A 13,561-nucleotide genomic window follows, 5' to 3' on the forward strand; every position below is an offset into this window, starting at 1 on the left:
TGTTGGGCTTCATTGCGGCTGGCGAGCATGTCTGACGAGTGAGCAGGAGTTTACACCATCAATCGTGGCACCTTAGGCAAATGGAATTGACCAGACATTGACAGGACTTGACATCTAGAGGAGGGGCGTGGCATCATCACGCCAGCCCAGCCCAGATTGAGGTGAACTGAATGTGACTGGACCAGACCTGAGCGTCCAGACATCTGGTCCCAGCCATTCAATGATCATTGCCTTGCCCTGTTCCGTGTTTTCCCCTGGCGCCGGCGATGCTTATTCCCTGCATGTGCACTCACTGAATTTTAGTCGCCGATTGACGGTCTGGTACTTGGAGCTTGTGCAGGACAACAACACTTGACCTCTGGCGATGCGACCAGCTAGTAAATTACCGCCACACAAATAGTACTGTACTGTCGGTCGCAAGGCTTGTGACTAAATGTGAAAGGCGCTCGAAGCGATGGTGATGCACATGCCGATGATCAGGTTACTTTGAATCTACCTTTTATCGTCCAATGGCTGGAGACACCATGCCAGAGTCCAAGATACCAGTTGTGCAGTTGACCTCATCGAGGTCCTGGCCCCTGAGCACCATACGAATTTGATGCCACCAGCCAGACGAGCATGCTTGAGGCTGGACCTGACCCCGAGTCACAATCTCAAATGCCACTGATGCCATTTATTATTAGCCCATGGGTCCCTCATTATCCCGACTTGCCCCAGGTTTTCACGTCTGTCCAGTCTCTTGTCTGCCATTTCACAGCATTGCCCACTTTGAGCATTTAGATAAAAGCTAGGGCCTGGTCATTTGGCTCCAAACCTGAAGTCTGGTGGTCTGACAACTCCTGCCTTGTTTCCGCCAGGTTCAAAGGGTTTCATTGCTTTGTGGACAGATTCTAAGTTGGAAAGAGCCATCTACTCTACTTCACCAGACGTTTCAACTCGTCTTTCTACTTTCCGTGCAAGTGAGCTGTGCACTGTCTCTAGGTACCTGGTACTTTGCTTGTGCTGTCTGGTGCCACGCAAACTCAAGTGGACTGGACTGGACTAGACCGGACTGGATAGTATTTTTTTTTTTCTCTTTCTGCGTTCCGCTTGAGCTGTCAACTTTGGAAGTCACTCAAGGTACTTGCACTTGCACTTGAGCGTCGCTGGAGCTGGAGCTGGAGTCCTGGTCCCCCCTTTGCACTCAAGTGGTCAAGCAGCAACGCCTGGCCCCACGACCCTGGAACCCCAACAAAACCCGGCTCGAAATAAATATTACTTCTTGCCGCGGCCACTCCTGTGCGAGTCGTTTTTTTTTTGGCCTGTCTGGTTTTCTGTTCTTTTTGCGGCTTGACCTCTCTCACACCTCCTGGTTTGAGTCTTCTCACGCCAGACCGTAAATTCTTTTTGTTATTTTACCTCCCGACGGCCAATTGATCTTGTCGAAGCTCGACAACGCAAAATCGATACAATGGCCGCTGCCTCGTCTGCTCTGCCAAAGAACCCCGTTCTGCGGCGTACCGCTACTACGGCCACAGCCACCGACTCGGAATCCTCTGCCGCCGTCACCCCCGTCGACTCGCCCCGACCTTCGGCCTCGTCCACCTCTCTGTCGTCTCTCTCGTCGCTCGATGTTTCCGATAAGAAGGACGAGTACACTGGTCTTCTCGACACCTATGGCAACAAGTTTACCCCTCCCGATTTCACCATCAAGGATATTCGCGATGCCATCCCCAAGCATTGCTTTGAGCGATCCGCCCTTACTGGCTACAGCTATATCCTGCGCGACATAGTCTGTCTTGCCTCCACCTTCTACGTCTTCCACAACTTTGTCACCCCCGAATATGTGCCCTCGACTCCCTTGCGATTTGTCCTTTGGGGCATCTACACTGCTCTCCAAGGTCTGTTTGGAACTGGTCTCTGGGTTATTGCCCACGAGTGCGGTCATGGCGCTTTCTCTCCTTCCACCGTCATCAACGATTTGACCGGTTGGGTGCTGCACTCGGCTCTTCTTGTGCCCTATTTCAGCTGGAAGTTCTCACACAGCGCTCACCACAAGGCCACTGGCCACATGGAGCGTGACATGGTCTTCCTTCCCCGAACTCGTGAGCAGCAGGCCACTCGTGTTGGACGCATGGTCCATGAGCTTGGCGAACTTTGCGAAGAGACACCCATCTACACCTTCTTGCATCTCCTCGCTCAGCAGCTCATCGGCTGGCCCAACTACCTTCTCACCAACGTTACTGGCCACAACTTCCATGAGCGCCAGCGTGAGGGTCGCGGCAAGGGCAAGAAGAATGGCTACGGCGGCGGTGTCAACCACTTTGACCCCAGCGCCCCCATCTTCGACAACAAGCACGCCAAGTACATTGTCCTCTCCGACATTGGCCTCGCCATTGCTTTCAGTGCTCTCGCCTATCTCGGTAACCGATTCGGATGGGCCAACATGGCGGTCTGGTACTTTATCCCATATCTGTGGGTGAACCACTGGCTTGGTACGTTTTATATCATGACACACAAACGACACTACAAACGAAGCTGTTCAATCTTTTTGCTAACAACTATTCAGTTGCCATTACTTTCCTTCAGCACACCGACCCTACTCTGCCTCACTACACCAACGAGGAGTGGAACTTCGTCCGTGGCGCCGCTGCCACCATTGATCGTGAGATGGGCTTCGTTGGCCGACACCTCCTCCACGGCATTATCGAGACCCATGTCCTCCACCACTATGTCAGCTCCATTCCCTTCTACAATGCCGATGAGGCCTCTGAGGCCATCAAGCCTGTTATGGGCAAGCACTACCGCTCCGACACCAAAGATGGCCCCTGGGGCTTCATTCGTGCCCTGTGGCAGAGCGCCCGCTGGTGCCAGTGGGTTGAGCCAAGTGCCGACGCTGAGGGTGCTGGCAAGGGCGTTCTGTTCTTCCGCAACAGCAATGGTCTTGGTACTAAGCCCATCGCCATGAAGGCGCCGTGAGAGAAATGGAGCGTGGTTTGAGGATCAGAGATCGCATTCTAGGTTGGCGTTGTTGAAATTTTCCCTTGTACTTGTTACTATCCCGTGATCATTTTTTCGTCAGGGATACTGGTTGAAGCGGCATTATGATGATATAAATTGCATTTTGGCCATGTTTTCGTTCTAGACTGGTTGATCTCGGTCTGTGCGCCGGTCTGATTATACGTTTGAGACTGCTGGTGAAAATACGGAGTAGATGGCAGACGAGATGCCTGATAGACAGTTATAGACCGCAGACTAGATAATAAGACGATACGTTAAAGTACGCGGCGTGTTTGCGGTTGCTGGTAAAGCACATGATGCATGGCACAGTGAGCAACTGACTTTACTCCCCTCTTATTGCAAGGAACAGTACTGTAAAGTCATGTAAGATGTCAAGCAGAGGTCAAGTCGTGTCGTGTAGTGATGCTGAGGAACTCACCTCCACTACTTAATCGGTCAAGACGGATGGTTGAAATTGATCGAGGAGAAGCTCTGACTATTTGCGAGTCCTTGTGATCTCTACATACCCAGAGAAATTGCACTCAACCTTGATCAGCACCGCCGCGAAACAAGACCATGTAGCATGTCCAGCATACGCAACGAATGGTGGATGACTAGGAGTGATAGCTTTGAGGAGACGATAACATATCACTTGCTAGTTCACCGCACTCTTGCCTTTAATGAGATTTAGGAGCAGATGGTAGCAACACAATCATCTTGACGACTCATGGTCGTTGAGCAAACGCCGCAATCATACAGACGACGTCTGTGATGGCACGTCCAACGGGACAGCCACGAGGAACCGATGCTACGAATATTTCTCTGACCTTCACTTTTCGCGATCCGGACCAGGACGGACCTTGAACCTCAAACAACAAATCTGCCCAATATTATATTTGGCATTGAACAGTTTCTGATATTCATGAGTACTGCTACCTGGCTTTTCACAAGCTACCTCTCAAGACAGGTCTGTCGAGTATCTTGGACAGCGTCCTTAAACATTCTCGTCGCTCCGAGCGTTGTATTGTATGAGTATCGATTTATTTATGGCTTTTTGTGAAATTTGCCACACTAACTCTTCAAGTTAACGTAGGCCCACGGCGGAGACACACCTCCATCACCCTGCGATGGCGATTTCCTCAGGGCTCTTCATGGTTCCCATGTAAATGGCCACCTCGGATTTCGACCATCTGAGCGTATTGATTCTGCCATGGTACTGCAGAGTGTATTCCTAGTTGCTTAAGGAAGTACAGTCTGTGGTCAAAGGTATTTGCCGATATCTGTGTATGCACTAACACATCTCCATATGTTTTACCACGCACATACGAAGTATGCGATACCTTTTACTTGTTCAAATACCCTTGACTTCTCACTGTATTGTGTCACACTGCCACCAAATGGACTCTGGTGGAAGCGACGACCTAGAATCTGGGAATTTCTGTTCATCCATCTACTGGTGATGACTCCCACGATGGAGAATCCGGAATGTCTAATATATGTATCGAAGAAAATGACCGTTAGGCCTTTTGACTTGGTAAAAACGAACGCCCCGCTTATACAGAGAGATATTTCAAGTTGTATGCTGCTAACAGCAGATCATAGTTCTGTGAATGTTTGGCAACGACCAAGGCCCCCTAAGAATCAGAGAGTGGCTGCGAAAAATCCCTTCCAGTCTGCCTTAATCAGAGGCATAACACTGACGATTTAAAGCTCGTGAGTATTGATCCCTCCGGAATTACATCTGATGCGGAAGTTTTACTATGATGAGGACTTTCAAGAACCTACTTGTAAGATACCGTAATGGGCAGGTGGTTCATCGACTTCTCCGTAATCTGGGTTAGCTTCCTAACGCATTTTAGCTTTGACGTTCGAGATCTCTTCAAAATGACCAAGATTGCGATTACACAAGGTTGACGGTAAAGTTGATCTTCCTGTCTTACTGCTTAAATGCTGATAAAAAGCATATTTGTCGGGCTGACAGTAAGTGAATCAAGCTGGCAACACAAGAAGGCTCATACGCATAGATGTCAGCTTCTTACTCATAGGGGCTCTTGTATTATGCAATAGCTCATAGACCACAAGTCAAAGATTAAACTTAGTTCGCAATCTGTATATGTAAAGTGACAGTCACTAATGGCGCGTTCGTCCCAAAACCTGCCACATGGATTGCCAACTGCAAACCATGAATGGGTGAATTTTCCAAAGCCTTCGTCTGTATGCTGCGATCGCACGGTTACAGCATAGGGAAATAATACCACATTTGCGCGAAACCCACCCTATCTTTGCTTCCAGAGCCTTCAAATTTCACGTGTAGTGCGACAGCCAGACCTCGCGCCCTAGTGATCAAGGCAATGCCAGAGCAATTGGTCATCGGCCCTAGTCTCAAGTTTGCTGCCCTTCGCTGGACATTCTTTGTCGCGCTCGATGGTGTTTCGCCTAAGTTGTTATCGGGTTGGAGGAATCTCTCTTTCCAAAACTTACCGCATACATCCGCGAGCTTGAGATCAAGATGGTTGTATTGAAAAGCTCATTCGTCTCGCCAACAACCACCAGCCACCAAGCCTCGTCTCGCAAAGCTCTGTTGGCGTGCTCAATGCCGACTAAATACCATGTGTATAAGAATAGACATGCGATACAACGACACTGATTTCCCCTTTTACCCGGCGGCACAGCGTTGCATTCGGAGCATTCAATCGTGACCGGCATAGCCGGAAGAGATGTGCCCCCTGTTGCTGACGCCCCCAGGGATTATCAGAGTGAGATTGCAAGGAGTTATGCCTGCATCCAGAACAGCATCTTCCGACCGTTGCCTGATAATATATTATGTAAACATCCTGGCGAGTGTTTTTCCCTCTGAACAGGCTTGATGCTAGTGATGTCTTCAGCTCCAGATACAATCCGTATCAACGTTGTCTTGGGTGGGGATAGTTGGTGACATGCAGACCATTTCCCGTCATCTATTTTCTGTAACTGGAAATGATTTATCGTTTCAAGTACTCCGTACACTCCGTTGTGATTTACCTGAAGTGAGCACGAGCGCATTTCACGGCTCAGGAGCAGTATCGTAGTGCGAGTTGGCAATGGAATCTCGCACGACATAAATTGATATGAATACCGCAACCTGAAGGGAAACTTGCAATTTTCCATTGTCTCGTCACATCTTCGGCATTTAATGTCATACGTAACAAAGATTGGAAGACTTGGTGATTGTGGGTTCAACGCCTTCCCCGTGTTGCCACACACGGGAAGCTCCATTCATGGCGCGACTCAGAATAGAGTTTGCCTCAAACCTTGGCAAAGGATAGGGGGGCAAAGAATACAATAGGAAAGACCGTTATACGTACTGAAACTTTAGATTGGAGAAGGTATTCTCAATGTTCGGGGACTGCCGAGTTGCCCATCTTGCGAGACACCGATTAGTCCTCTGGGCTCAGAATGAAAGATAGTTGCCGAAGTTGTTCTGTTTGCTCAGCTCCAACCTATGGAAACTCCGGAAGTGAATATCCCGATTGGCCAGGGCGGTGACGAGCAGTTCGCCCATCATCGGACAACGCGACGATGTCACGTCGATTTACTAATCTCCCTGGCATGTCTTCGTTGCTTTTTTGTTTGATCACATAACATCACGCTTGGGCCTCTGACGGCCCGCCAACACGCGAAGAGAGCAATCGACTAGGATGACAAGTACTTGATCGACGCCTCACTTTACTCTGCAGGTGGTTTCCATGAACCAAGAGTATTATGGAAACCGACGCTAGCAGACACCGAATGTGGCTTCTTGCCACAGGGGATTCGTCGAACGGCGTAGGGCGTCAAGCTTTCTGTAGACAAAGAAACCAAAAGCGCCCCGCTTCATTGTTCAGTTTGGAACCGTTCACAAAGTCTTCGTTCATTCGCTGTTGCGCAGGAGAGCGATGGTTAGTTGTTATGGCTTGGTTCGTCTCTTCTGCAAGTCCAGCGCATGCTGAGCGCTAGCTAGTCGAGCAGACCTCGTATTTGACAAGTTGGACAAGTTCGACAATGATCTACCCCGCGAATCGCGTGCCCGATCGCTCAGTTTCAGGCTGCTGGGACCGCTGGTGGTCCTGGACTCCTGGTCATAAAAGTGAGGTTGACGCCTTGATGCATGGTGGCGTTGACAAGCTGAACCCCAAATTGGGCCACAGGGCCAGGGGTTGCTCGGTAAGAACGGCTTTAACCAGGCAAAGACCCAAGCTGGCAAGGTGAATTGGCAAGTGGAAATTTGAACCTCAGCCAGAACCGAAAAACTAGACTAAAGAAACCAATAATCTGGTCAGCCCGGACGGTTCGATGGGGAACTGAAGAGTTTGGCGTCATAGCCAATCGAGATATTGGCATTGGTCTCTAGCCACCCCCTGGTTCTCTTGCCTGTCGTTTATTTTTTTCTTCTCTTGTCCTCAGCCTTCAAGTCAGGGGTGGTTGATGGAGTTGCCCGATTTTGTAATCGCTAATACGACGGTGCTCCATAGAATCATAGACATAGGCAGGCCAGACAGGCAAATCAAGAGAAAAGGAAATATAAAAATAGCACCCCTTTTCCTGTTATGTGAAGAGTTTATTATGCCCCCGGCTCCCAGACTCCGTTGTAGTTTTGTCTCCTTCCCTTCTCAAGTGTCTTTGGTGATTCAGCGTGGTGTATAGTAAAATACTAAAGAGCCCTGTTTCATCAACACACTCCACCATGAAGTTCACAGCCGAGACTGTGCTTCTTGCCACTCTTTTTGCTGGGCATGTCGCCGCCCTGGTGCCGAGAAAGATAAAGCTCAAGCAGCATTATCGCGAGAATTCGACCTTTGCGAAACTCTGGGCTGCAGCACCCATTGGCAACGAAATCAACCGCGCCGGTTGGAAAGTAACTTGCGATAGCTTCGAGCCAGGCAACGAATGTGGAAAAGCCATTGACGGAAACAACAATAGCTTTTGGCATACAAAGTATGACGGTTCGAATCTTCCCCACCAGATTGTTGTCGATTTCGGTACCGTAAAAAATGTCAATGGTATTTCCGCACTGCCTCGACAGGACGACAACGACCATGGCTTCATTGCCCAGCACGACGTATCGGTCAGCACTGACGGAAAGACGTGGGAATCGGTTGCGGGAGGAAACTGGTATGGTGGTGATAAGACCCTGAAATTCGCCAATTTCGAAACCCGTTCCATTCGTTATGTTCGCCTCAAGGCCACAAGTGAAGTCAATGGCAACCCCTGGACAAGTCTAGCTGAGATCAAAGCCTACGAAGCCAAAGCTGGGCCGACTGCGTACAACCAAAACGGAAAATGGGGACCGACTATCAACTTCCCTACCGTCCCTGTTGCGGCGACCGTTGATCCTAACTCGGGCAAGGTCATTGTGTGGTCGTCATACACCTACGACAACTACCTTGGATCTTCACAAGATCGGGTCTTCACCTCTATTTGGGACCCAAAGACTGGCATTGTCACTCCTAAACTAGTGGATAACACTGACCACGACATGTTCTGCCCCGGTATTTCCATCGACGGTACCGGCAAGATGGTGGTCACAGGCGGTAACTCTGCGCAAAAGACTACTCTGTACGACTTTGCAAGCCAAACATGGATCCCCGGCCCGGACATGAATCTGCCCCGAGGCTATCAGGCATCTGCAACCTTGTCGGATGGCCGTGTATTCACAATTGGAGGCTGCTGGAGCGGAGGTTGGTTTGAAAAGAACGGCGAAGTTTACGACCCCAAGGCCAAAACCTGGAAGAACCTGTCGGGAGCTTTGGTCAAACCCATGCTTACCAACGATGCTCAGGGCATATATCGTGCAGATAACCACGGCTGGTTCTTTGGCTGGAAGAGTGGCAGCGTCTTTCAAGCTGGGCCTAGCACGGCCATGAATTGGTATTCCACCACCGGCAATGGGGGCGTCACACCGGCCGGTCAGAGAAAGTCTGACCGAGGCGTGGATGGAGACTCAATGAACGGCAACGCCGTCATGTACGACGCTACCCAGGGCAAGATCCTAACGTTTGGCGGTGCGCCCTCGTACCAGGACAGTGATGCCACGGCCCACGCTCACTTGATCACCATTGGAAATCCCGGCACGCAAGCCAAAGTCCAATTTGCCTCCAATGGACTCTGGAGTGCTCGCTCATTCCATACATCTGTCGTCCTCCCCGACGGCAATGTCTTCATCACCGGCGGGCAAAGCTACGCCGTGCCGTTCTCAGATGACACGCCGCAACTTACACCCGAGTTATACAAGCCAGCCGACGATAGCTTCTACCAACAGCAACCTAATTCCATTATTCGCGTATATCACAGCATTTCACTCCTTCTCCCCGACGGCCGAGTCCTCAACGCCGGTGGCGGTCTCTGCGGCGACTGCAACACCAACCATTTCGACGGCCAGATCTTCACACCACAATACCTTCTTACCAGCACTGGCCAACCGGCTACTCGCCCCGTCATCAAATCTGCCACGCTCTCTGGACGCAAAATCACAATCAGCACCGACTCCGCAGTCTCTACTGCATCACTCATTCGTTTCGGAACTGCCACACACACTGTCAACACTGACCAGCGTCGTATCCCACTGACGCTGACCAAAACCGGTACAAATATGTACACGGCTAATGCGCCTACTGATTCAGGCATCTTACTACCCGGCTACTACATGCTGTTTGTCATGAATGCCAATGGGGTGCCTAGTGTTTCCAAGACACTTAGCTTCCTTGTATAGAAGAGGGATATAATGAACACGACTAATGGATATAGGGATTGGATGCATATAACAGATTGGTTTAGGCGTATCTGAGGGATCAACCTTTACTTTTAGGTCTGCATGACGCCTTGTACAAATTGATAGCATATAAGCTTTGTAATACTTATTTACTCCGAAATATACGGAAGCCTTACAATTGGTTTACTTTTGTTATATTCACAGTGTTGGTGTATAGTGAAGGTCCTTGATTCATTGAAGCTGTTACAGTTGGCGAATATCCATGGGGACATGTCATGTCAAATGCTGTCACACACCAGACCAAAGTAACACCGGTAGTTACTCGTAAATCTCAGCGTAATTCATAAGTGTTGCTGTCGAAAATTCACAAACAAACGTTTTTTATTTACAGATCTTAAGTTCATCATCCAGTCATTTATCAGAAACGGTTGGTCCCTCAACATATATCCAAAAGCCACAAACAAAGCATCCCGCTCAGTCTAGTTAGTGGCGCCGTTAAACGCGAGCAAGTTGACAGTATTGGAAGGCTGGTTCGTAATAGCTCCCCGAGTCGCCATATCCTGCATCGTTCTGCAAAGACCAGGGCCGGCACGCTGTCCCTTGAGAGAAGCAAGATAGGCCGCAAGACCAGCGATGTGAGGCGTGGCCATGGAAGTGCCAGTGTTGAAGCCCTATTATGGAATCAGCAACCCGAATTTGCAAGTCGCAACCTGAACACGTAGAAAGAATAACGTACCGTTCGTCCATTGGGATAAGTTGAGTAGACGTCAACAGCAGGGCCCAGAATGTTCACTGCCGGACCCCAGTTGGACATGTTGTATCGAGTGTCGTCCTTTGCAGTACCGCCGACAGTGCAAACAGATGGCTCAGATGCTGGTGAGTAGTACGAAGCATCATAGTTGTCGTTACCGGCGGCAACGGCCACAAAGTATCCATTCTGCGTGAGTCTGCGAGCTGCGTCGTTGGTGGCCTGGGAATAGCCGCCGCCAAGAGACATGTTGACGACAACACCGTTCGGGCAGCTGCGTCTCGAGACATCTTGTCTGACGTAGTCCATGCCGGCGATAATGGCAGAGGTCTCGCCCTTGCCGTCATATCGGAGGACCTTGATGCCGTAGATGTTGACCCCCTTGGCGACACCGTAGGTCTTGCTGCCGATGGTGCCAGCAACATGAGTACCATGGCCCTGATCGTCAACATTCGAGCCTTGTACGTAGGATGCAACCATGCGAGCTCGGCCTTCGAATTCCTGTTTGCTGTTAGATCTTTGTCATTCTCCCGGGTCTAACTCTGCAGAACTTACGGGGTGGCGGTCATCAACACCAGTGTCAATCACGTAGGCACAGACGCCTCGGCCGGCACTGCTGTCGTAAACGTATTCTGGGAAGCCCTTTTGTCTATGAGAAATACGAGAAAGACCCCAAGTGGCGCTGCTCTGCTGAACAATTTCGGATGCGGACACGATCATCTCCGGCTCAATGTAGTCAACCTGCGCCAATCAGTGTCAACAATGGCTACCGTTGATGGTATTGCAATTGCGAATACAGATACAAAGGCAACTTACATCCGGGTGGTCTCGCAATGACTTTAAGCTAGTCTCGTCAAGATCGGCAGCAAAACCCTGGAACACGTTGTGGTATACGTGGTTGGCATCGCCGGGGAACAGGTCCATGACGCTGCCGATCAGCGAAGAGCCGGCATTGCTCTTCATCTTGACGATATACTTTCCGGGGACAACGGTGGAGTTGTCACGAGCGACAAGAAGAGGAGCAGGCTCATCCCGTTTCGTGGCAGGGGCAGCAGCCACAAGAGGGACCAGTGGAAGAAGAGTTGACAGACGCATTGTGATAGTGGAACAAGGTAGTCTCGGGAGTTGGTGGTGGTTGCAGACGATGCGCTGATCTCGCAATGTTCTGGGATTTGAGCAGTCTTCCCATGGTCTATTTATTGTTTTTTGGATGAAGGCATGTCTTTACTCTCTGCGAAGTGAGCAAGAATCTCGTTGCTTCAATTGCCATGATTTCGACTATCCTCGCAAGTCTCATTCTCGTCCAGTGGATCAATTTAACCTCACCTTCCGAACTTGGCAGCTGAAAGAAACCACGAAGCTCTAAATTGACCTCATCAAGGTATTAGTGCTAACCTTTTCTAGTCAACACTTTTGCATCGTGAGTGACACATCCGTCATTTAACTGCCAGGTGGTTTGACACTCAGATTGCTCAGCGTGGGCTTCATCAACGGATGTATCCGGTCAATTTAACCAACTACCTTAACAAAATTAGCTCTATGTCATAGCTCACAGATGACCTGCGCTTTTGGTATTAAAAATGGCGGCTTCCAAGCCGGAATCTGCTTGGCAAGATCCAAGGAAGCATTGCCAAGAGCGAACTGCCATAAATTGACAAACTACACGGGCGTTGTAACGAATAGTTGGCACACTAAGTAGGAACTACTCCGAGAGGAGGGTGGGTCTGCGAATCACAGGGCTGACTACAGAGATGCAGAAAGACGATTGATGACATTGTATATTGGGCTTCACTGTAGTATGGTTTGCAGAGGCAATTTGTTGGTCATATGGACTTGCGGAGATACCGGATCATCTGCAAGGAGGATGGAGAGAAGTAGATAGCTGGTACATGTTTGAGCAAGCTTAAATGGCTAGAGTTTAGCGCAGATATCCTAACTTTAGCTTCCCTCTTCCGTTAGCTGTTTACTTTGTTCTCCACAGGTACGATATCCATCGAGGCTGGTCCACGTTCACGGCATTAGCATCTGGGGTTCAGTGAAGGCAATAGCATAATTCCCCACGTAATTGGGAAGAAAGACAACTAGTGTTTCAATTACCGGAGCAAAAGGTACGGCTTCAGACCGTCGAATATACTTGTTGGATTCCGTACTGATTAGTCTGATGTCCCGCAATTTGCTTGTAACCAAGAAAATACATCCTAGATTCACACTCTCTATCAGTCTCGCACCTCTTCAATCACAGATTCTCCTGATGACTTGTCGCCCGTAACCCACTCCCACTTCTCATGCATCCTTAGCCGTCCATCGGAGAGAACCTCCGGCGTAGAGAAACACTTCCCTGCCATGATCTCCCCGTCCGTATTAATATGGTGATAACGCATCTCGAGACAGTTGTTTTCTTTGACTGCCGCAATCAGCGAGCCTTTGACTATTGATCCACCCGAGTATTCTGCCCAAACGATACTGTCTGTCTGGTGGTAGTAGAAGCGGGTTGCGGAGGAGACTTCTCCGTTGGATGTGTTTGAGGTTGAAGCGAAGATCTTGTTGTCATAGAGAGCCATTTTGAAACGAATGACCGAGACGTTATGTTGTTGACTCTGACGTTGAGACTTGATCTGCGTGCTTGTCAAGCCGCTGGTGCGAAGTAGTTGCTGCGACCCTGCTAGGTGGCAATTTTGTGTCCGTTCAAAAAGGTTCTATAGCCAAAGAAGAAGGACGGAGACTAAGTTGTAAACCGGCTCTGAGTGTGAGGTTCCCGAGTTGCGCTCGTCAAACTTGTTTCTTTTCTTCGTTGTCATCAAGACATGTAGCTGAAGTTGCTCAACCTCCGATTGCGCAGCTCAAGCTTGGCATTGAGTCCCACACTCAATTCAACTTCCACATTGACATAAGCAAGGATCTTCATGCGTTATGCTAATGCTCGATTCGGCATCTCAAAAGCCTCACCCACGGGGGTTGTCACGCTACAAGGTATAGTTTCCTTTAGACTACGGAATTAAGTTATTGGCTTTGTTTGTGCACCCTTTTGGCTGGAGCTAATGCGGCCTGCGAGTTGATGAGAAATCGACTTTTGTATTTCGATTAGTCTGCCTTTGTGAATGATATGG

General features: G+C 49.5%; 4 protein-coding genes across 4 annotated transcripts; 2 read left to right on the forward strand and 2 right to left on the reverse strand.

Annotated features, from left to right (window-relative positions):
• Positions 1-1,450: 1,450 nt before the first annotated feature.
• Positions 1,451-2,958, forward strand: VFPPC_10440 (oleate delta-12 desaturase; the record flags this gene model as incomplete). The annotated part of the gene is made up of 2 exons (XM_018288812.1): positions 1,451-2,474; positions 2,549-2,958. The coding sequence occupies 2 exons, from the start codon at positions 1,451-1,453 to the stop codon at positions 2,956-2,958; spliced, it is 1,434 nt and encodes a 477-aa protein (XP_018137404.1).
• A 4,723-nt stretch (positions 2,959-7,681) lies between these two features.
• On the forward strand, positions 7,682-9,706 carry VFPPC_10442 (galactose oxidase; the record flags this gene model as incomplete). The annotated part of the gene is made up of 1 exon (XM_018288813.1): positions 7,682-9,706. One exon carries the CDS (start codon positions 7,682-7,684, stop codon positions 9,704-9,706), a length of 2,025 nt encoding a protein of 674 aa, XP_018137405.1.
• Positions 9,707-10,185: 479 nt separating this feature from the next.
• VFPPC_10443 (alkaline serine protease P32) lies at positions 10,186-11,549 on the reverse strand (the record flags this gene model as incomplete). The annotated part of the gene is made up of 4 exons (XM_018288814.1): positions 10,186-10,377; positions 10,443-10,955; positions 11,010-11,195; positions 11,271-11,549. The coding sequence occupies 4 exons, from the start codon at positions 11,547-11,549 to the stop codon at positions 10,186-10,188; spliced, it is 1,170 nt and encodes a 389-aa protein (XP_018137406.1).
• A 1,121-nt stretch (positions 11,550-12,670) lies between these two features.
• On the reverse strand, positions 12,671-13,015 carry VFPPC_10444 (hypothetical protein; the record flags this gene model as incomplete). Its single annotated transcript, XM_018288815.1, has 1 exon — positions 12,671-13,015. One exon carries the CDS (start codon positions 13,013-13,015, stop codon positions 12,671-12,673), a length of 345 nt encoding a protein of 114 aa, XP_018137407.1.
• Between the last annotated feature and the right edge of the window lie 546 nt (positions 13,016-13,561).

This window comes from Pochonia chlamydosporia (genome assembly GCF_001653235.2).
Source record: "Pochonia chlamydosporia 170 chromosome Unknown PCv3seq00011, whole genome shotgun sequence".
Classification (NCBI taxonomy): domain Eukaryota; kingdom Fungi; phylum Ascomycota; class Sordariomycetes; order Hypocreales; family Clavicipitaceae; genus Pochonia; species Pochonia chlamydosporia.